Source organism: Neofelis nebulosa, chromosome 5, assembly GCF_028018385.1.
Source record: "Neofelis nebulosa isolate mNeoNeb1 chromosome 5, mNeoNeb1.pri, whole genome shotgun sequence".
NCBI classification, from domain to species: Eukaryota; Metazoa; Chordata; class Mammalia; order Carnivora; family Felidae; genus Neofelis; species Neofelis nebulosa.
Genome location: NC_080786.1, coordinates 22495012 through 22519660, shown reverse-complemented (window position 1 = coordinate 22519660; position 24649 = coordinate 22495012). Strand labels below are relative to the sequence as shown.

Here is a 24649-nt window from a genome sequence, read left to right as displayed (position 1 = left end):
TGAGGGCAGAGAGTAATAGCCAACATGCCTCAGCCTAGTAAAGTAGAAAATATTGGATCTCAACCCCTGCCTTCCTTTTATTTGATTCCTTTTTAAAGATCCATATACCATATCTTTGATTGAATTTTTTATCCTTTTTTTCCCTATTTTCTGGAACGGTAATCATAGGGATTTTTGAACTCCAATACCTGAACTGCCTTTGGGATTATTTTCATGCACTGTTCTTTCTCTTGCGTTGTTTGGTTTCGTTGTGGTCATTCGGTTCCTTCTTTTTAGCAGATGACATACTTTTGTTTGAATGTAGATGTCACTTATGAAAATTGTTTCTACTATTTTCCTCCAAACAGGCTTAGGTTTTCTTCTCGCAGGCAGATCAAGGTCCAGCCAACCGCTCCCATTCTGTCCAGAGCTCCTCTTCGGCTTTGTTAGGTTGCTCTGTTTCAGCTCCACCCAACCTCCAGGGCTCTAAGACATGGTTTTTCCGGCATCTCAACTAAAAGCCTTAGATGTTTACCAGCGCCTCCCCAGGTGGGGCTTGAACTCCACCCTCCCTCTCCTCCGGACTGTGTGGTGGCCGAGACCTCTACTCTGCCATTAACCTCCCGGTTGCTGTTTTGTCCTGAGTCTCCTGGAGCGCTGCCCTGTGCAGGCTCACGTTAGGCTCATGCCTCCCTATTCCCTGGGATTTCACACCTCAAATCCCAGGTGGTTTGTTCACCTGAACTCCATCCTCTGTCTCCTTAGCCAGTAAGACCGCTCCTTTCTATTCTACTCTCTTCCACCTCACAATGAAATAGCAAATTCCCTCAAGAAGATACTTGGGTAAATGCAGAGCATGCACCTGTGTGTTCCTCTTTTCTCAGGGACCACAACCCTTCAAGTCTTCCCTCAGCGGATTGTTCTCCAGTGCTTTCAAACAGTTGTTTTGTGTATTTTGTCCAGCTTTACTTTTTACTAGAGGGTTAGTTCAATATAAGCTATTTCGTTAAATCATAAGTATCGCTTCTTTTCAGAGGGTCCCTTATCAGCTGCATTTTAAAGGCAAAGGGAAGCTGAAGCTTACCTCCAAAACCTTTATTGCTTTGTTTTTCCTAATCATTTATCACTCAAAACTTCCCTCTGTCTGTCTGTCTCTCTCTCTCTCTCTGTATAGATTTTGGGATGCTATGCCTTCTGAAGGCTAGTTAAATTTGGACCACCCTTCCCCATAATTCCATACCCTGGGGAAAAGTCTTCTGCTCTTTCTAAAGATACTACAACTTCTAGGCGAGTTCGTATTCTGATGGTAACCCAAGATTATGGATTCTCGCTTTGCTTTGCAACTCTGCTGTCAGACCAGTGTGAAACCCAGCCCCTTTCCTTACATGTTCACACAAATAAAAATATCGAATCCCACAGGATTTTTAGTGGGTTGAAGCTTCTGTGGAAGGTTGACCAGTGGGTTGTAGAGGAAGGAACATTTGCAGAAGGGAAATGCAAACGATATAAATGTAATGTGTCTATATATCCTTCGGCCCTTTCTTGCTGCTGTCATCACTCTTCTTGCTCTCTCTTCATCTCCAGATTCCCCATTATTGCTGACCCATATTAGTTTAACTCCCACTCTTTGGTTGTCTGTCACCTTTCTGATTTTGCCTTCTGGATTCACCTTTTGCCCCTGTACCTACTACCCTGTTAGGTGACATGGAACATCTGGGTAAAGAGAAGACTGATGGTCAACCCATTTTGAAATAAAGGCCATAAAAGCATTTTAAGAAATAGTCAAAATTTAGAAGGGGATATGGATGCAAGATATAACTCCTAGAACTATGATAAATGATGTAACTTTCAAATGACCGTTCTCATAGTAAAATTAATTGAAATCTGTAAAATACACTCTAAGTTTGTGAAAAGTCTAACTAGCATGGTTTGGACCTAATTATGCATTTTATGCACCCAGTGTTTTCTATATTTGCCTTATTTATATCTCCTGGATGGCTCCAATATGGACAGAGATTAATTTAGTTATTCCTGTCTATGCAGATTATGAGAAATTTGCTTCACTGCTTCTCATGGTAAACTCTATAAAATTGATTTTAGCACAGACTCAGGTATTGTTGGTTGTGAAATTTAGTGCCTTAATATAAGAATTTTGAATTTGTGATGAAATGACGGACGTGTATCTAAAATATGTGCTTTCAAAAATTACTCATGCTAATGCACCGAAAATCAGGGCTCGATGGCTACATATAAAATACCTAAGTGCTTCTCACATGGTCCACATGAACTTGGCGGTGGCGTTGTGGTTGTGGAGCAACAAACTGCAATGGTTGTTGAAAAAGGATGATACCTTCTTACTGAGGGGCTCGTCGGTGATGAAACCTATTACGTTTTCAGTGTGTTTTTTCCTCAGTTTTTCATTATTGTCATGCATAAAAAAATGAAGTCTCTTCCTTCAGGCTTCCTGCCTCATTAGGAAGGGCTATTTCCCCAGTTTCTTGAGGGTCAGTGACCTCGAGGTGAAGGTCTTCGAATGCCCATCTCCGATCCAGCACAACAGGTTAGCCCAGAGTTCAGAGAAGGCTCCCGAGGCGGAGACAAGGGAGCCCGTGAGGAGCATGTACTTTCAGCAGCCTCTTTCCACTCTGATGGGATCATACGTGGGTGGTTTGAGGTGCTGACCTGTCATAGCTGCCTCAAGCCTCAACATTATAACATCCTAGTTCCCCACAACTGACATATACTCTCTGTATAGACCAAGAACCATGCTTAAATAGTGTAGTTATAAAACTGAATACTTCAAAGTCTCAAGTGACCCTCAAGTGAAACAAATGCATATATAATCATAATTTGCTTCAGAAGTTCCAGAGTGGTCATAGGCAATAGTTAAGACATATATAATTAAACATAATGGAATGGAATAAACAAAATGGAATGAATTTAAGTGAAAAGTTTCCTGCTGATGGAAGGGTCAACTTTTCATCCCTGGGGGTTGCGGGCATGTGTGTGTGTGTGTGTGTGTGTGTGTATGTGTGTGTGTAGGTATGGTAGGTGCGGAAGGATATCTGACCATGATAAATGAGAAGCAATATAATGAATGCTTCTCTTGCCTCTGTTCTTACTTCCTCACCACTCTCTCACATCAAGGCCGCAGAAGCAATCTTCTCAAATTATAAATTGGATCATGTCGGTCCATTGCTTAAAATATTTCAATGGGTCCTCATGGACTATTAAGAAAATCCAGGCTCCCCACCATAACTTTGAAGATTCTAGGCATTCCAGCACTTGCCTGCCTTTCAGATTCATCCGATGGCATCTTGTGTCCAGCCTTACACCCCAGCAAACTGGCCTGTTTTTCCTTCCTTTCATGTGCCAGGCTCCTGCCTGCCTCTTGGGGCCTTTACATGTGTTCTTTCTTCCTGCAATGGTATTCCTCTTGCCTTACCTGACCGACCACCTGCTCTGGAGTTTGCCTCTCCAGGTTATCCTCTGGCACAGAATCTTGTTTATCATTTTCATAGCAGTTAGCAAGATCTTAAGTTATTTTAATATGTATATTTTCTTGTTCATGTTCACTTCTTCCTACTAGAATGTCTACTTTATGCAGGCGTTGTTTTATTCTATATGTCCAGTGCCTAAGTCAGAGCCTAATGTGGAATTAACATTTAATATATATTCAATGACTGAATGCATGAACGTCAAAAAGTTTACTTTGCGATCTGGAACTTCTGTGAAATTTTGAGAAAATGAATAAAGTCCTAAAAGCATCAACCAAGTAGCCAGTAAATGGAATTTAAAATGAAAAGTTAAGAGGGGCGCCTGGCTGGCTCAGTCTGTAGACCATATGACTCGATCTCAGGGCCATGAGTTCAAGCCCCACATTGGGCCTCGAGCTTACTTAAAAAATAAAACGGAACAAAAAGTTAAGGGAATTCAGAATTGTATTTCTAAGAAGTTACAAAGCCAAAGGAAGTATCAATAGTAAGATTTAAAAGAACAAATTGAAAGAATAGGTAAATTGGAAATGGAATTTTTCGCTTCCCCTAAGTTCAAAGCAAGAGATTTTCAAAAGCCGTAGGACAAATTGAAGCCAAATAACAAGGAAAAACAAAACCCTTACAGTATAGGTAATGTAATCCTCCAGGTGGGGTTTGGGATAGTAAGTTGTATTTAAATGAAAAAGGATCTGCCTTCAAATCTAAGCTAACACACGCATTTTCTGTACAAATAGGTGGACTGTTACAACACTAATACCCCCAGAAAGTAGAGAATCAATACTTTTAACCATTAAATCACTCTGGACTGTTATTCAGTTCACATTTATTGCCCGGGGAATGAAGCTACAAACTTTTTGAGTGAAATGAATTTCCACGTGGAAAATGCCAGGGTCTAGTAAAGCAGCTAATCTATTTTATGAAATGCTTCATCAAAATCTAACACGTGGATCTGTTGCACTTCATAGGAAACTGTGATGTAGAGGGTCTCTGATGTGTGTGGTGGAATCTGGTCAAGTAAAGCTCATGTTCCTTAGCATTAGTTTCAATGGCATCTGAATGTGAATTTATATTTCCATCTGGGTCTGGACCCCACGTCTTTCATCCGCCAAGGTGAATCTTTATTCTGTTTAAAGTTCTCAGAAGACAGCCCCTGTCTTAAATACAAATAACACTGGAAAAAGCATCTAATTCCCAAGCATTATTGAGGTGTGTCCACTGGACCAACTCGTATGTAATTAAGCTGTACTGCATCCAGGAGGTTTGACTCTGTGCGTCCTCCCTTAGATACAAACAAGCCTGAATAGATCTTTCAAGTGAAGTCTGTGATTTGCCAACATCTCTTTCTTGCCGCCTATGTGACTATATTACAATTTAATTCGAGATTGTACCGAAAAAGGAGCTATTTCCAAAGGAGAGAGTTGGTTTAAATTTAGTTCCCATTTCAGACTGGAATAAGATTGGGCTGCTTGGAAGCAATTTTCTTAAAAATGATTTACCGAATAGTAATAATTTAAAAAATCCTATCTGACAGCCCAGCTACTTAGCTCCTCGAGAGTAGCCTGTGTGTAGGTGTGCATCTGCTAGCTCAGTCTTGTGTAATAAGAGAACATAATTAATTCTGCACCTTTTTGAGATAATTGTTCTTAGAAAATTGCATAATGAAGGGCTCACGTGTCATTTGATCGTGTCAGCTTTCCTTATGATCCTGGGAGCAAGACATGTTTTGTTTGTCAGTTGTGTATTTTAAAATACTCTCCCGGGGCGCCTGGGTGGCGCAGTCGGTTAAGCGTCCGACTTCAGCCAGGTCACGATCTCGTGGTCCGTGAGTTCGAGCCCCGCGTCAGGCTCTGGGCTGATGGCTCGGAGCCTGGAGCCTGTTTCCGATTCTGTGTCTCCCTCTCTCTCTGCCCCTCCCCCGTTCATGCTCTGTCTCTCTCTGTCCCAAAAATAAATAAAAAACGTTGAAAAAAAAATTTTTTTTTTAAAAAAATTAAAAAAAATAAAATACTCTCCCAACAAAAAATATCTTGTAGCCAAGTGTGTTACCCAGCATACACTTTCATGGCACTTAAGATATGGTGTCAGATATGCCAGGAAAAGCTCCGTAGATAATGGCCTGGAAGTTTTACTTGCATCCAGTATGTTTTCTGTGTTCTGAAACTCTTCTCATACCATTCTCCCAATGGATTCAGAAGTTTTGCTGGCAAACATATTACCTTGATGGAAACAATTGTGTTTTGGGTGGTATCCCCAGAGCCCAGCATTGTGTTTATGTTTATGGCTTTCAGTAAATGAAGATTGCTGTTGAACTTACGGCACTTAGTGAACACCTTACTTGCTAAAAGACCCGATGTCCTCTTTTTTTCTAAGTGATTACCCAGGCTCACTGCTTCGTTCCCTCCATTATTATCAGTCTTGTCCCCATCTGTTTCCCCCGAAAGATCTCAGGGTGGAATGGATGCCACGGGACTCCAAGTTTACATTCCTTTCCAACCTTGAAGTTCTCTTTCTCCTGCCTAGTCCCCTGCCTCAGAGAAATGAAAACTGAAAAAAGGGTTACTCTTACCTCTTCTCAAACCACACACTGATTCTTTTTTAAATTCTTAGTTTAGGACAGAGCTAGTGTGGGGCATTGGCAAAAGGGCCAGCCTGAGAATTCTGGTAAGTTTTAGGGCAATTCAGAATAAGGACATTGACTGTAGGCAATAAAAACTCGACTTGAATCAATCACTAGAAGCAGAGATTTATTGTAAGTATTCCAATGGGATTAAATAAAATATACATACATAGCTAATGTATGTAGCTAATGGGATTAAATAAAATATACATGCATACCTGCACACACACCCCCCCACACACACACACACAGATGTGCACACATTTCTGGATCTCAGAAATTCTTATAATCACATTATGATTTTCTCCACATCTCTTACTTTCCTTTTCCTCTCCATTTCTTTCTCCTTCAGTCATCATGCCCTCTATCTTTATCCAAATGGCAAGAAATGGTCACAGGTAGCAACTCTTCAATTCGAGTGGGGAGCAGATTAAACTGGGACTCTCTTCGTTGATGCTAGATTCCTAAAAAAGAATGAGTGGTTCAGCTCATGTCAAGTGCCTACCCAGGTTTCATCAGTTATTGTGTGTGGGAGTATTTGCGTGAGGCATCAGGGATGGAAGGAGAGCACATTGAAGTAACATGGTGTTTTCCATGGCAACCCATGGACTGAAGAGTTGAGATAAGAAGGATCCAGAAAAATGGGGGGTGGCCAGAGGTAGTTGTTGGACAAATGAAGCAAAGTCAGTGATTGTATGAACTGTGGGTAATCACATCATTATAGGTTGTACAAACATATCTCAGCAATATTTTCTTAGAAGTCAAATCTTATTTAAACGTAAATTAAAAATAAAAACAAGCAAAGAACACACAAAAGGCTTTAAAGGACCCTGAATGGGCTCTTGTTTCATCTCCTCTGGATTCTCTCCTGTGTAGCCATTTGTCAATCAAACAGCATGAGGCATACTCTGCAAAGAGATCAACCACAGTTTGAGGACATCTGGGTATTTCAACTTGTGTTTGCAAGTTGAACAGTGAACATTTAGATTTTTAAGCTCTTTGGGGGAAGCAGGGGTTAGCTGAGTTGGGAAAGTCAGAGGATAAAAAGGCCACCTGCCATCCCATAAACAAGACAGAAAAGTGTTTCTTTCCCTACTTCCTTGGTTGCTCCCATCCTGCAGGGAGCAGCAGATGTTCAGCCTGTAATAAAACATGTCAGATTTGCACACACACACACACACAGAGGCAGGACTGAACTTCCGCACATTCCTTGAAAATGAAAAATTACCTAGGCTGCATCCGTCAGGAATCCTCAACCCTGCCCCACTGTTACTCAGGATCCTCCATTCCGCACTGCATTTTGAACGGTTGTCTAAGCCATCTGTGGAAGTACAGAGTCTGCGCCTGAATTCTCCGGTAGACTGTGGTCACAGAGCCCACCCACATGACAAGGCTCTGTGACGTGAAGTTGATGTTGACACTGCTGATGGCATAATCACTCCTGTGAACCAAGTTGTAGGCTAAGCACTTTACGAACATTGCCTTACGTTACTCTCATAAAATTCTTGGGCATAAGTTGCTGAGTTCATGTACTAGATAAGACTAGTTAAAGATGAGAGAGGTAGAAACTGGCCCAGAGTCCTTCAGCAAGGAAGCAAGGGAGGCCAGGCACTGCAATTGCAGTCCCAAACCACCTGAAGCCTAAACCCAATGGAAACTTAGTGTAAGCTGATCCATCAAAACAAAGGATATGTTTTTCCTCTGTCCCTTAATTCTATGAGCAGTGAATGCCAGCTCTATTTATTAATGGTGGATTCATGGGAAACCTGTTTCCATAGGAAAATAAGATTTACACATAAGAGAAAATGAACCACAGAACTTTTCTATAACTCTTTGAACGGTACACTTCCTATCCGTGCATGTTCTTTCCATATGCTGTACTTTAATGAGAAAGCTTTTACAAAATAAATCATTAAAGGATTCAACCAAATTATAAGTGGAGAACTCAGTTGTATACATATAAGTTCTCTGAACCATGACTATGTTTATTTATCTTTGTAATCATTTTCCTTGTAAAACTCACGGTACAAAGTATGTACTTGATGAATGCTTATTGGAATTTAATTCATTCACTCATATATATTTCCATATCCACAGAACAATAAAATGTTAGAATTGGAAGGGATCTTAAGTACCATCTATTAAAACTCAGTTTTTTTCCTGTGATGACAAGTGACTTAAAGGGAGGGGAAAAGAAAATGTATTCATTCACAGAATGAAAAATCTAGTCATTGGTTAGGTATATAACTTAAGTGAATTGTATACCTAAATGTATTAGAATATTCCCTTTTGCACAAAGTAGACTCTTACTTTGGGATGAAGTCTTCCCTCAACCATTCTGAGTATGCGTTTCAAATAAGATTCAGTAAAAATATCAAAATGTATCTCATCAGGTTTTAATTTCTCTTGTCAATTGCATATTTAGTAGCACATCTTCTGACCGAGAAAAGATGTTGATGTTTTTTAAGTATGTATTATGAGCAAGGGAGTTTGTTTCCAATACCTCCTTTAATTTAAATTTTAATCTTTGCATCACCCCTGAATCCTTGCTTAACAGATGAAGGAACCGGGCGCCCAAGCAGTGCACAGCCTGAGATTACAGAATTAGTAAAAGAATCAATAAAAGAATCATAAAATTAAGTCCAATTCTGGTATTCTGAATCCCAGCCTAGTACATTTGTCCACCAAAGCACTCTACCATAAATCAAAACATAATTCTCCTATAAAGGGTTGGTCTCCTTTAGGCACCCTGACTTACAGCAGAAGCTATCCTGAATTTCCAGAATAACATTCACTTTAATCTTCTTAACCTTAATGCTATTACTTGTCATGTCTCATCAAAAACCCCCTGTGCCTGTTTCCGGAAAGACCTCTCATTAATAAGAGAATGAGTAAGACAGCACAACTATTGTAGCTTGGCCATCCAACTTGTCCTTTCCCTTAGTATTTGTGCTGTCATGTGCTCCTAAATACATCTATTTATTAAATAACCCCCTGGTCACCAACTAGCTCTGGGAGAATGTCTTCCCATTCAAGTACATGCTTTTCAGTCTTCTCTGCATATAATCATTCTTCATCCTTCCCTTGTTCCATGTTGGAAAGTAAATCTGAAGTTTCAGACGTGAACTATCATTTCAGATGTACAAAATAGTTTTTCAACTCTTTTCAGACTCCATTTCATTGTTGTAAGAAGTTGGACGCCTTCTTAGCTGGGCATCTGGGTGGCTCAGTCAATTAAGTGTCCGACTCTTGATTTGACTCAGGTCTTGATCTTCTGGTTCATGGGTTTGAGCCCCACATCACACTCTATACTGATGTAGGTGTGGAGCCTGCTTGGGATTCGCTCCCTCTCTCTGTTTTCCCCTCCCCCCACCCCACACACACATTCATTCTCTCTCTCTCTCTAAAAATAAATAAACGTTAAAAAAAAAGTTGGAGGCCTTCTTAGCAATTGAAACAAAATGTTCTCCATCCTTCCTTTATGTGCACATACACACAGTTATGGAGGAGGACTAAGAATATAGATGAAACCAGCAATATTTTTAACATTTCGCAGTCAGTTTTCAAATATTTTACCAGTGTGTATGTTAGGATTTTTTGAAAACATAATTTTATTCTGTTTTTCTATTCAAGAATATTTGATCTCCTGCATCTTGTTAGAATAATCCTGAATGTTTTACTACAGTATATATTTCACCGTTTGGGATCTTTCAAAGATCATCCTTGGGCACGTAAGACATCTCTTCAGTTAGCCCTTTAATCCCAAACCCAAACTCGACAGATACAACATCGAGTCAGTGGGTGGTATGATTAAAACTGCTCTAAATGAGCTAAGTTGGTAGAAATTAAATTAAAATTAAAAACAAATTACAAAATCCTAGTATAAACATCTCTAATAACGCTTTTCCCATGAAGTTCCCCAAAAGGGTGTAGACAGCAGAGACGATGACATATGGTGGAGACAGTCTGCTTACACCGCGGCACAGACTGTGCTCGGCAGGCAGATCTGGAGGCCTCCGGTCTCATCAGATTGTAGGCATCTATTTGCTCACCATTTAAGCCCAGCATTCTGGGATGCCAAAAGAGTGGCGGCTTTGACTAAAGGAAACAGTAGCCAAGGAGTCAGAAATAGGAAGCAAACGAGATGCCAAGTGGGGGGGGGGGGGGGCGGTGGGGAGTGAAGTGCCTCAAGATTATGAATTGGAAGGCCAGCATGTGGTACTCATGGTAACTCTAGGAGGGCGGAGGGATCCGTGGAGATACCGTTCTGTGAAATGAATTGGGGTTTAAAGGATTTGGTTCCCATGTCATTGAGGAAAATGATTAAGCAAAAATTCTTCGATGAACATCTGCAAGATGCTAAGCTTTTAGTGATGTGGTAATCCCACTTATATGTTCCACCCGGAAGATTAAGTTCTTTAAAAGCAGAGCATATGGTCACCGATCTGTGTCACTGCATTTTGCCAGGATTTGTAAACAGTCCCAAGTCTGACTAGGGCTAACGCATCATGGTTATATTCCAGGTTGTACTGTTTATATATTTTTTTCTCTTATTAATCACACTTTCATCTTGATAGGACAGAGTGTTAGCATTATATTTGAGGAAAAAAGCAAAAAACCCAAACAGCATTCTGTCAAAAAGAACCCACGAATGCTAGGCATCAGACTCAATACACATAGAAGTTGTATGACTTGGAACAAGTTGCTGTCTTTCTGTAGGCCTCCAGTTCCTCATCCCTGGCCTGGATGATCACTAAGAAACCGTAAGTTGAGTCAGGCTAAATGCTGTAACAAATAACACCAAGTTTCCGTGACTTAATACGATAAGTAGAATAAATGGGTTATACAGTAAAGCTCATTCATATCCGTGTACAGGTGGCAGCTTCTCACTTGAGGACTCGGGCAGCCAGTCTTCCTCTATTTGGTGGCCCCATCACCACCCACCCCCCCCACCAGGCCTCAGAGTCATCTGGAACTCAGAGTCCTTCACTAGGCTTTTTGTATCCAGCCAGCCAACCAGTTTAAGAAACAGAGAATAGAGGCTGCCCTTGTATGACTCAGGGGCCAGACCCACAAATGACATGGATCTCTTCTGCTCACACTCCATTGGCCAGAATGAGTCACGTGGTTCACCCTCAGTGCAAGCAGTCTGGGAAATCCCATCAAGTGGTGCCACTAACAGGATGCATAGGTCCTGGTGAACAGTTAACCGGCTGGTGAACAACTCACCAGTCTGAGTCATAGGCCCTTCTAGTATTACCTTATAATTGTTATTTTTCTTGAGAGACAGAAAGCATAAGCAGGGAGGGGCAGAGGGATAGGGAGAGAGAGAAAATCTTAAGCAGGCCCCATGCTCAGCACAGAGCCTGATGCAGGGCTTGATCTTACAACTATGAGATCATGACCTGAGCTGAACTCAAAAGTCAGCTGATTAGCCCACTGAGCCACCCAGGCTCCCCTCCATTATTTTTTTATTCCAAATTTGTTGATAAGTAGGAGGGTATTCATACCTTAAAATTTTCTTCAGTTTTTCTAAATAAATAATAATTGAAGACCTTCAGTTTACCAGTAATTCTGTGGTAATGTTACCGTGGTAATGTTTAATATTACTTCTCCAAGGAAAAGTTAATGTTTATTTAGAAATTCTGAACAAGGGACGAGGTGGCTCAGTCAGTTAAACATCCGACTCCTGGTTTCAGCTCAGGTCATGATCTCACAGTTCGGGACATCAAGCCCCGCATCAGGGTCCACACTGACAGCGCAGAGCCTGCTTGGAATTCTCTCTCTCCCTCTCTCTCTGCCCCTTCCCCACTAGTGCTCATGCGTGCACCCATGTTCTCTGTCTCTCAAACTAAAGAAACATTAAAAAAATAGAAATTCTGAATTAATTTGCAGAAAGGGAACGTGACCGGAGGAGAGGCTTAAAGGCAATGATTCAGAGCCAGTTTCAAGTAGAAGTTACACCTCCTAAAGACCTAATGGAAATGAATAGGAAATATATGACTCCCACTGTGGGACTCCAAATGACTTATTTTTCTTTTCCCCACTCTCCCCTCCCCACCTTGCCCTGCCCATCCTCCAAGTGACCTATTTTGGAAGCATCTTTATTACCTAAAAGCAATATGTCTTTACAGTACAACCAAGGCCAGAATTGTTCCTTCAAAGAATCCGACATGCCAGTTTCCCGCCATCCCCAAAGACACGACTTAACAAGCACAGCCTGATCCAGGAGATTAGAAACTTGAAGGACCAGAATTGTGCAAATTTGTGTAAATAACTGTGAAAGCATCATCTTCCAGTAAAGTCACTGGTGCATATTTTGCAATCATGGACATAATCACCTTAAAACGTGGAGAGAAAGTTTGTTCTTTTCTTTTTTTTTTTTAAATTTCTTATTTTAGAGAGAGAGGGAAAGCACGAGTGAAGGGAGAAGGAGAGAGAATCCCAAGCAGGCTCCATGCTCAGTGCAGAGTCTGACATGGGGCTTGATCCCATGACCCTGGGATCATGACCTGAGCCAAAATCAAGAGTCAGATGCCCAACTGACTGAGCTACACAGGCACCCCATGTTCTGAAGAGATGTATATGTATAGGTTTCATGTAGGTAAGTAAAAGAATGATGTCTTTGTATGAACCCATAAGTAACTGACTTAGCTCAAAGTTTAGAATGCCCTACTCTAAGAAGTCATGCCCATTCTAAATGGATATGCTTTATTCAGTGTTCACATGTTTATGCAGAGCAGTTACACAGTGGATACCATTGTGATTTCATACAAACTTGGACATGGCTACTCTGTGACTAGGTTGCCACATGATAGCCCTAAAATCTTGACCACACAGTGTAATTTCAGGAAAAGGGCCACTGTCTCACATCTCCCCACGAATCTCTCCCCTAAGTCCCTCACTGTTTATTTTAACAGGTTAAGGAAAAGTCTATCCTATGATGAAATCTCAGGCTCAAAATACAAATTTACATAAGAAAAAAATAAAAAAAGACAAACTACTGTATAAATAACTGGGGAATGATTTCTTCACAGACTTTGGACGACAGTGTGGTTACGAGAGAGACCCAGAGAAGGAAACAAGATGTATCAGGCATATTTGATCTATGACAATTATTGTTCTGGGGACTTCCCTGAGCACCACTAGCGGAGGCAAAATACCAAATCAGACACATTTCTTCCTAAATTTCAGTGGTTTGTACGCCTACTGTGAATTCTCACGAAGACTTGTTTTCAGTCAATATATAATTAATCAGTAATATCTTCCTTACAGTGCTCCACACATCACCTTTTATATATATATATATTTACTTTTGAGAGACAGATAGAGTGCAAGCAGGGGAAAGGCAGAGGGAGAGACACAGAATCCGAAGCAGGCTCCTGTCTCTGAGCTGTCAGCACAGAGCCTAACGTGGGGCTCAAACCCACGAACTACAAGACCATGACCTGAGCCGAAGCCGGAAGCTTCATTGACTGAGCCACCCAGGCCACACATCACCTTTGAGTACAACAAAACCGTAACCTAAGTTCAGCCCTGATCTACTAACTGTGAGACTTTCTTCTTCACCTAGAAATTGTTGACTATTCAGCAAAAGTGTAAATGCTATGAAACACAATATTCTTCATGCTTACGTTTCAAAGAGTGCTTTAATTAAGAAAGACATGCATTTGGTCATTTAGAAGCTGCCCTCTATCACGGTCCTTTAGAGTCCTCTTATTTTCTCTGGCTAAGTGAGCTTAACCAAGTCACTGTGGTTCGAATAAGCAGAGTAGCTCATCTCGGTTTGCTGCTACAAACACTGTTTTCATCATGTAGGGCCGGTCACCTTTTTTGTTACAGTGTATAATTGACAGTGAGCTTCCTAGGTAGCAAATTAGGCATTTCGCATTAGCTTTAGAAGTGCCGTCAGGAGTTATGATGTGAAAACTTCTCATACCAAATTGAGCATCTTCCTTCACCGACCTGGTTTGGAACCAAAGTACTCAGCGTGTATCCGGAAAATCTTATGAAACCAGCTATTGTGTTTCCTTACAATTACATAGTAGCTGATTTTACAAGCTAACCAGGAGCCATTGTACCCTAATCAGAAGCAGGTCCTTGGGGGGCATGGAATCTCAGTTCAATATAATGAGTTTCGACTGCAAATTCTTTTAGCACTGATTAACTGCTGAACTCCCAAATCATGGAGTTGGTACAGAGCTAGCTCCTTAAGCCTGGAATCATTAAAACTCTATGTCAGTGCTGAGAAATTTTGAGTTTTCTTCACACAATGGTGTGTATTTTCCCCCTCTGTCTTTCTAGAATGATGTGAACCACATATTAATAAACAACTCTCTCTCCCTCAAAAATCATCCTGCATTTTCCAAGTTCTTACATAAGTATTGGAGACTCTTTGGGTTTTCTTTTAATTCCAAAGCCTTGTAATTCATACGTTTGAATTTAGAATTTAGAGATAGGAAGTTAAAATTGTGCTTGAATCAATTTGCATATATTATCAATGTCTTCACTGTATTCATACCTATGGACAATTTGAAAGTGCCTTATTTTATTTAAGTGAAGCAGATAAAAGGGTTGGGAGGGAAAAGAATAGAATACCAAGTTATTACTTTATGTAAAGTATGGTACCTAGTGCCATACAAAGAAGAGCTTTGTGGCCTGGGATGACAGGTCTCTGCTGGGAGATCCATTTGGGGGGAAACTCAGGTTTAACAAGTTCATGGTCTCTTTATTATATATCTACATATCTGTTAGTTTCAGTTGGACAAACTCACCTGTGTGAATGTTTGGAATTCCATAGCTAAAAATGCTCTATTTCCCAGTCACCGAATTCAAAGAAAACTTTTCTTCATAATCACTATGCCAATAATAATATAACTAACATTTGTTAACAGGAATTTAATTACTCTTTATGCCAGGCACTGGACCAAGTACTTAGCAAATGCAACGGTGTGAGGGCTCTTTTCACCATAAGCTTTACGTGAGAATTCCTTGTGTACCATGAAGTCCAAGTGGTAAGAGACTTACACTGCCCAGCAGCCTCCAAATGCTTCCTCTTTCTCCAGAAACAAGAGGGCTGGACGGCACGGACCACCCGGAGGTCAGCTCTGGCAGGAATGTTGGGCTTTATGGCCAGAAGGAAGCAGGAAGGGAAGAGTGAGCAGAAGGGATCCAGGGTTGTAGTGAAAGAACTGGGAGAGAGGCACCTTCGTTGTTGCGAATGGAATGGAAAGGGAGGGGTGATTTTAAAAAGTCTTACTGTAGTTCATCAATACACGTATCACCTTTAAGGTTCCTGAAAGCACACTAAAGATTAGAATTATTTTTAAATTGCAGTTTGACTCTTGAACAACACAGGTTTGAACTGCACAGATCCACTTATATGTGGATTTTTTTTTGTAAATACAGTACTGTAAGTGCATATTCTCTTTCTTATGATTTTCTTAATAATATTTTCTTTTCTCTAGCTTATTTTCTTGTAAGAATATGGTATATGATACTATATAACATACACAATATGTGTTAATCAACTGTTTATGTATTTGTAAGGCTTCTGGTCAATAGTAGGCTATTAGTAGTTAACTTTGGGGCCAGTCAAAAGTTATATACAATTTTCCACTGAGGGGGTCCACTGACCCTTGAACAACACCCAGTGCTGTTCAAGGGCCATCAGTACTTTTGGTTGCTATACATTTATCTTAGTGTGACACAATGCCACCCAGATGTGGCCAACTGGGTCTTGAAAACTTGTTCAGTTTACATATATATATATCTCATGTAATTCTCAGAACAACTTTAAATATTATTATCATTTTTTAGAGGAGGAATGAGAAATAAAATTCTTTTGGGTTAAGCTATTGAAAGTTAGCAAATTATTTGTTCCTTCAGCCTTACCTATTTTATCCCGATTAATGTGCTTCCCAAAGTTGCATAGCTAATGAGTAAAAAGACTAGGAAAATCCCAGCTCTTAACCACTATGCTATCATAGCTGCGAAATGGGTCCTATCACCCCTGACACACAGACCTTTTATCATAACACACAGCAATGAAGAGGTTTTTCTGGTGCTTCTTATACAATAGGCTCAGTAATGGAACTCTCCAGTGCTAGCAGTCAATAAACACTAAATTCGAGTCTTGGTTACTTGACTTGTGCTTTCTGCATCAGAAGTGATAGTATTTACTTAGGGGAGAAGAATTCCCCTCTAAATCTTAATAGTTTGTCTCTACCTCAAGGCTCAGGATGAAATTGGAAAAGTTCAAAATCATCAGTTTTTCCATTCTAATCTCATTTCTGTTTCTCAGTTATACAACAAGCAAAGGAAACATATTAGCCACTGTATTACCCACTTAGGGTTTCACACCAGCTTCAAAAATTTCTTCTTTAGATTAGATGGTAGTGAACTCCCAAGCCTTTTTTTAGTTGAAAATGAATGCCCCCTTATTCAAAGCCTGTCTTTTCTCCAGAGCTTTCCAGTTCCTCTTTCTGTCTTCCTCCTGCCATTGGTGGCACTCATGACTTCTTGGTACCTCCACTTGAGTCTACAAGAGAAAGAAGCAGATCAGAAATAAAAAGGAGACCTACTGATTTGCTACGTGCCCATATCATATGACAATTACTTATGGTTTTATAAGAATGGGCATTTTAACTATGAAAGTTACGGAGTTCCATGTGACTGTCCTTCATTCATGCTCTATTTATCCCAAACAGCCACCAGTACTGGTAATGTTGCCGTCCAGAGAACAAGAGAAAACGTGTGAGGATTCCTTTTTCTGAATGAGGACACATGTTCCTTCAATCTTCTTTGTGACTTAATCAATGCGGCATTATTAACAAAGCAGAGAATATCATGAATCACTCAGAAAGAAGAACCTTGTAATTCACATCTCATTTCCCAGTTGAGCAATCAGCTGTAGGTAACGGTCCTACCAGAACACTTGAGTGTCTTAGAAGATTCCCGAGTTGAGAGGACAGTTTCAGACTCACATGGGGGCTTATAATTCTGATCTGCAAACCAAGTAAACCAGGAGAATGCCTCCCTTGGGCCACTGGGCCACTGGGTTACAGTTTAGGATCCCTAGGCCTATGTAGTGGGTTCCATTCACATTTGCTTCCTTCCTACCTCGTACCAGTCCACATCTTGGTGGTTCAGTCTCTGGAAAAGATCTTGAGAGTAAGGAAAGCTTATTGATAATTCCTCTACTGAAAAACTACTGAGAAAACACTCAGCGTCTGAGGGTGGGGCATTAGCATCCAGTGAAGGCTGGGCCCCAAACTTCATTGTCATGGTACCATGTGTCAGAATTCAGAGACACTTTAATCAGTGGGTAGACATACATGAAAGAAATCAAAAAGCTTCCCTCTCAGCTAAAAGAAAGTCCTAACAGCAGGAAGATTTACTACTGAGGAACTTAGGAACTTAAGGAAAAGGTAAGCTGGATGGCCAAGGTAGCATATCTTCATTCAGCAAAATAGACAACATTAAAGAACACAATGGCATTTTTCACATCTAAAACCACCATTAATTTTAGCATGTTTGATTTCCACTTGCAATTCAAGCTCAATAGTATAATGTTGAGGCCTTCCTTACACTTTGTTTTTCTTTTAAAGACGATTGTGAATTTGTTTTGCTTTTTCATAGCAGATTGTCTGAGTAATAAGAGACCTTTTTCCTCCTTATGGTTCTCCATACCAAGGAGCAGTGTTTTTCGATGTTAAGAGTCTTCTCTCTTTGTTCCCACTGGACTTATAGAGTGATAGAGTAAGTTAAGTGGTTAGGACAGGGGAATAAAAGAAGAGAAGCTATGCAGAAACTTTTTAAACCAACTCCACATCACTGAGAATGTGTTTCTTTCCTAGTCTACAAGGTTATAAAGCTTTACTTTCATTCATGATAATGTTGTGCCAAGACATGTCCTAGGTCCTTCTTGCCCACACTTGGCTTCTTCTGTCCTGGCAAAGTGAAGATACAATTAATTCTAGGGTCTGAGTGGGCTGACCGTCAGCCTTGACTTCGTCGCAGGACTCCATTCCTTGTTTTATGTCTGATTTACAACATTTTATCATCCCAACCTCTATTCCTTCGGTCTTTTTATTTTTTAATCATCCCCATTAGAGATTACCATCCGTTCTCCTTCTGTCTGAAAGTTCATGTGGGAGGGACTCAAATTGGAGAAAACTGTCTTCCTCAAAACTTTCAAAACCTTTGAGTCTTCCAGTTACCGGAACAAGAAAAGGAGATCGATAAACATTACTTATTCAAAGGTTTGTATCTGTGCATTTTTTTCCCTTGGGATAGAATGACTAGACTTCATTTTCTTTCCGGAGAGATCTATAACCCAGAAAAGGCTAACGAGGTGCTTGGGTAACTTAGTGTCACAAGATTTGGGGCCTGCTTTGTGGCAGTCATCAAACCTTGTGCTACATTCAGTTCCACCATATGTGAGGCATTTAGTCTTTCAGCTCAGGGTAACAGCGTGAACTGCCGGGGAGGCACCTGAGACAGCTTTGGATTCTGTGTTAGGTACACCAAGAGTCAGGGCACCTGGCGTCTGGTAGGTTCTGCCAGAGCTCTAACCTGATGCGTGAACTGGGCAAGTCACTTCATCTTCCTGGACAGCCACTTCCACATGTCTAGGTGAGGAGTTGGACTAACTCAGTGGTTTCAGCCCTGAGCCGAAGACCCGGCCCCACCTACCACCAACTGGAAGAGACTCTCTGGAGTCTGATTTATTTAGGAATCCTTCTCAAGCATTCTACTGTCTGCCAGGTTACAAACCATTGTAGCAGCCACTCTTTAGGGTGACTTCTAGCTTTAAAACACTGGCTTTCCATTAAACTAATATTCTCCGCAATTGGCAGAATCTGGATCGGTGTGAAAGGTTAGTCAATAGAACTAATATATCATAGAACTCTTTTCAAATGCATGTGATTCAAATGCTGTACGCAAATGAAATAACTTCATTCAGAGAGCCTATCACAGCAGTGCTGGTTATATGATGTATACTTGTTACCTCATAGGATTACAGTAAAAATTAATGGACATGATGGCTGTGAGCATTTGTCAGGGTGCCTGTCACAGAGTGAACACTTAATGAATTCATCGGTGATAGGATACTAATAGCAGTGACGTCGGTTATGAGATCTTGCTACTCAGCGTGTGCCTCGCGGGCCAGTAACATCAGCGTTGCCTGGGAGTTCCTTAGAAATACAGTCTCGAGGGGCGCCTGGGTGGCTCAGTCGGTTAAGTGGCCGACTTCGGCTCAGGTCATGATCTCGCGGTCCATGAGTTCGAGCCCCGCGTCCGGCTCTGTGCGGACAGCTCAGAGCCTGGAGCCTGTTTCAGATTCTGTGTCTCCCTCTCTCTGACCCTCCCCTGTTCATGCTCTGTCTCTCTCTGTCTCAAAAATAAATAAATGTTAAAAAAAAAAAATTTTTTAATAAAAAAAAAAAAAAAAGAAAAGAAATACAGTCTCGAGCCTCACTCCAGACTTCCTGAACCGAAACCTGCGTTTTATAGGGAAATCCCCAGGTGATTTGTGTGCACAGTAAAGTCTGAGAAGCACTGACGTAGACAAATAAACTTGGGACTCAGCAACTTGCCAGAGCTCACCCTACTAGTAAACTAGAGAACTAGGAGTTTTTCTTACACCTCAGATGGCATCTCTGAGCTGGAGATATTCAGGCTTCCTGAGTCCCACTGAGATGTTCTTTCTCTCATCCAGGCTGTAACTGTCTACCACCGCAGCAACAGCACTGTAATTTTATTTTTCACATTTTTAATTATTCAGCTGCTTTATTTGTCACCACTCAGGGAATTATTACAAAACTTATGTCTACAATGCTTTTGATTAATGCATATTTAGGCAACTAAGCAGATGTAGAATGGGTTGACTTCTTTGATAATATTAAACATTGATGAAACATATATTTGCACAGCAATAATGATGCCGGCATTTGTATAAATAATAACACATCTATTTCCCTAATCATCTAGGGGGAAAAAAACCACAGTGAGAGTTGACAGAATTACTAAATATGTCTCACTTCCTAGGCAGATCATTTTTGAGTGTAGAAGTTTTTTTTCATGTGAATAAAATTATGCTAATTTATAGCATCTATTACCACTTTCAGATGAAGAAGTGTATTTGAGCAGAAAACAGTGTGGAGGAGACCTGAAGCATGTTTCCAAGATATATCATAAGTTCCAAAGCTTCTGTGTCCATCATGGAAAGCTGCGTGTTTTGTGATGGACTTCTCCACAGTCCTGTAGTTTGATTTTATGTAAGATGTATTCTGAAACCCAGCTTAAGTGATTCTACAGTACATATTTGTTTTTCACATTTTAGCATCTCTGAAATTGAGATTTGTCTTATAATTGACGGGCATGTCACAATTTGTTCAGCAGCATTTTGTTTCTTTTTACAATTGATGGGATTTAAATTCGATCAAATAGGAGATCAGGACTCCCCGGTGAACTTAATCCTAGTCCACAAGGAGCCTGATGGTGAGGAAAGACATGGGATAGAAAGGAGACATCACCCCCACCTGTATTCAAATAAGAAAGGGAGGTGGATAACTGCAAAGAAATGAGATTTAATAAGAAAAGATTCCATGGCTTTCCGTTTTCACAGAGCCAGAGAGAAAAGTCATAGAATCGGCAAGAATATAGCAGAAAGGCAGGAAAGAGGGAAAAGGGAGATGGAAAACAAAAGGGGAGCAAATAAAGCATCAAGATGGAAAATATAACCAACACAGCCACTATTTCGATCATTATTTCCTAGGTGTTACATTCAATTTGCTCCTTCCTTTTCTTAGTTCACACACTGGTCAGTAGAGCTCCTACGGGCTGGGATGAGGAAGGCAGTTTCCGCCTCTTTTAGGAGGTATTTTTTCCTTCTCTGGCCCACCCAAGCGGATTAATCGCCCCCACATTGTCTCTCCCCTGCTTCCTACATTTTACTCAGTCCCAAAGCACCTGGGAAGGTTTAAATGATTGTTACAACTTCTATTTGTTTGTTCTTTCAGGTGATATCAAGATTATCGAACAAATCTACAGTCTCACAGGTATGGCTTTTGCCAAAGAACAGAATCTTTATCTAAAATCTGTAGGATTTCCGGTAAATCTGTCTCCCACTTCAGGGTTTTATGTATTTATTTTCTACTTTCCCTAAAATGCTTCCCACTGAAATGTATTGACTGACTTTCTGGAGTTTGGAGCAGAGAAGTATTGAAACTCATCTATTTAAGGGTTTTATTGTTGTTGAAAAGCAGTCGTCACCAGAACCTGGCAAAAGTAGGAAAATCCCGAGGAACTGACCTCGGAAGTACATTTGTTATGTTTAAAGTTAATAATCAAATGTTTTCATGTAAGCTTCCGATGATGGCACAACATGGTTATCCATAGTATAAAAAAAAAAAGATGTCTCAGATATTCTGGAAGGGGTTTCACTTGAGCTCTTAAAATAATCCCAACTTTTTAGAATCCTCCAATTTCACAGAAAACTTTCCCAAGAAATAGTGATTTATCAGATTTATTACCTGACTTTTACTACCAATGATACTGTGACAGGAACCTAGAAATGGCTCCCTTTTTTGCTCTGTATTCTCCTTGAAGCAGAACCCAATACCTTTCACACACGTGTGTACACACAGACACGTGTACATACAGAGAAACACCAATCCAATTATATAACACACGTAAAAGACATTGATAATTTACTGAAGATAGCTGGGGCCCAGACAGGGTTTACTTTTAATACTATTGAGAAACTTCTTAAAAGCCCTTAAAACATCTCAGAGCATTCAAATGAGTTTCTCTCTGGCACTAGTTGTCTTCTTTCTCGTCTCTACAAAATCCCTCCTCAGGAGCTGGCAAAATGGCCATTATGTTTCAACTCTTCTCAACAGGCAGCCTTTCCTCACTACTTTACCCCCTTGTCCCCAACCACTCCTATATTCTCTTTCTCATGAGAAATTCTGCCTTCCTTTGGATTTTCCAATTTGAATTCCTCACTCCTTCATAGCAAAGTGAAAATGAACATCCCTTCTAAGAACACAACATCTGTAACTTTCAAAAAAAAATCTGTATAATTTAGGCTTCAGCATCAAAATCACCAGCATAACAGCTTCAAGGCAAAAAATATTTATTTCTCTCTCGTGAACAAGGCCAGAGGTGGGTGATATAACTGTGTCAACAGGGTCCTGAGCTTTCTTCTTTTGGTTTCATTATCCCCAACACATGGTTTCCTTTTTTAAGACCTCCTCATTCTCTAAGATGGCTGCTAGAGATCTATCCATTGTATCGGTATTCCAGACTAGAAACTAAAAAAACAAAACAAAACAAAACAAAAACACTGAAGGGTAGGATAGAGGCTTCCCTGTTTCCAGAAGTCTTCCTGTAAGTTCCTTTTAACCTGTCCACTTGCCTGCTATCACCTCAGAACTTAACTTCATGGCCAACCCAAGAGGCAAAGGAAGCTGAGAAAGGTGATCTTTGGGCAAGGTACATTCCTAAGAATTCTGTTAACTAGCAAAGAAGGGGAGATTATATAAAAAGGGGTAACCAGCACTCTCTGTAGAACCTGCCCTGAGGCAAATGTTTCCATTTTCTTCACTATCATCATCATCATCATCATCACGAGGGCAAGCATCTATTTTAAGTACTTTCAGTGCACATTGCTAAGTGTTTTAACTTCCATTATCTAATATCTATATCCTCATACCATTCCCAATTTACAGATGAGGAAAACAAGGATTTAAATGATTTAAATGATGTTACTTGACCACCGTTGCAGGTAGAAGTCTCCAGACTTCTAGGACTGTGTGACCGAAAGTTCACGCATTCAACCATTAGACTTTATTCTGTTTCCCCTGTAGTCATGGCAGGTTTGACTGAATCTAGTCCACTGTGCGTTTGAAATGGCTATCCCATAGAATGTCATGAGCTAAATTAGAGATTCCTTTGACTATGGGGAAAAGAACATCATTGCCCTCATGGAAGCATCTGTTGGGAGGAAATGAAGAAGGGGTGGGTCAGAAGACAAGGAAGAAATCTGTGGTTGAAATGTATGGCAGTGTATACATGGATGAATCCAGCTGCACGAGGGAAGCAAGCATTTCTGTATGGATAGCCCAAGGAAAGGAGCTGGAACTCCTGTATGGGCGCTGCATGTGGGGCTGGGTGTTTAATAATCCAGTAAATTGGGCTCCTGTCTGTAATAATGGTAGGGGGAATAATTAATTCTTGGTGTAGGTAATGTTGGCTGCCTTGATCACAAGTGTCAGTATTTAAGCAACTTGCCCCAAGTGCCAAGTCTCCATGATAAAATGGAAGTATGAAATCTGAACAAACTTGTAGAAGTACAAACACTATAGATTATTAGAGAATTACATCAGGACCAGCGGAGCCTCCTTGAACCAAAGGAATGATTAAACTGCCAATGGAAATGTAAACAGAAGTTCAATTAAAGAATTCACTCATTGTTCTTCATTTCTTTGATAAGTTTGCCCCGTGTGTCTTTAACTGGGTGAGCTAATTTTTCTATTCTCCAGTGCTACTAAGTACAGTTTCATGAGTAAACTATTTTGCTTAGCTTGGCCAGTTTTAAACTGGATGGGCTGTTGCCTGTTAAAGTCACCACACGTTCAAGTTCATTTTTTGTTGTTGTATGTATCGTTATAATGGTTACAGGAAAATCAATAGATACCGATAAGCCAACTGTTTATTAATATGAAGTAATAACCATGACAGCTCATGAGATTTAAATAGCACACTTAGATCTTTTCAGCTTATTATCTTATTTCTATTAGAAATTATTGATGAGCAAGTAGAAACAATTGTATCCTCAAAAGAAAATGAGGCACCAAAAAAAAAAAAAAAATGAATTGAGCCTTTGGAGCAGAGAAGCCATGTCTGGGGCAGAGCAAGAAACACCCACTCTTCTAATGACTCCATTGAGGGCCACTAGCTTAGCCTTTGCTGTTCTCTCTGCCCTGTCCCATCATCATTATCTTCGTTGTCTTTATCCAACCTCTCCCTCACTTCTTCTTAGTCTAAAAGGTTGAATGACTCCAGTCAAGAGTCTAAGATGGGGTTTTTTTTTCTTCCAAAATTTTATTTAAATTCAAGTTGGTTAACATATAGTGTGGCATTGGTTTCAGGAGTAGAATTCAGGGATTCATCACTTACATACCCAGTGCTCATCACTTACATACCCAGTGCTCATCTCAACAAGTGCCCTCCTTGATGCCCATCACCTATTTAGCCTGTCACCCCACCCACCTCCCCTCCAGCAACCCTCATTTTGTTGTCTATAGTTAAGGGACTCTTATGGTTTGCCTCCTCTCTGTTTTTATCTTATTTTGTTTTTCCTTCCCTTCTCCTCTGTTCATCTGTTTTGTTTCTTAAATTCCGCATATAGGTGAAATCATATGGTATTTGTCCTTTGTCTTTCTCTGACTTATTTTTCTTAGCATAATACACTCTAGTTCCATCCTAAAAATAGAACTACCTTACCGTCCAACAATTGCATGACTAAATATTTATCTAAAGGATA

General features: G+C 40.4%; 1 protein-coding gene across 1 annotated transcript in view; it reads left to right on the top strand.

The window, feature by feature from the left end:
• Positions 1 to 24649, top strand: part of KCNH8 (potassium voltage-gated channel subfamily H member 8) — a 355709-nt gene that overhangs the window by 302347 nt on the left and 28713 nt on the right. Inside the window, exon 12 of the mRNA XM_058729774.1 lies at positions 21120 to 21158. Within this exon, the coding sequence (XP_058585757.1) occupies positions 21120 to 21158 (39 nt within the window). The remainder of the gene's footprint in view (positions 1 to 21119; positions 21159 to 24649) is intronic.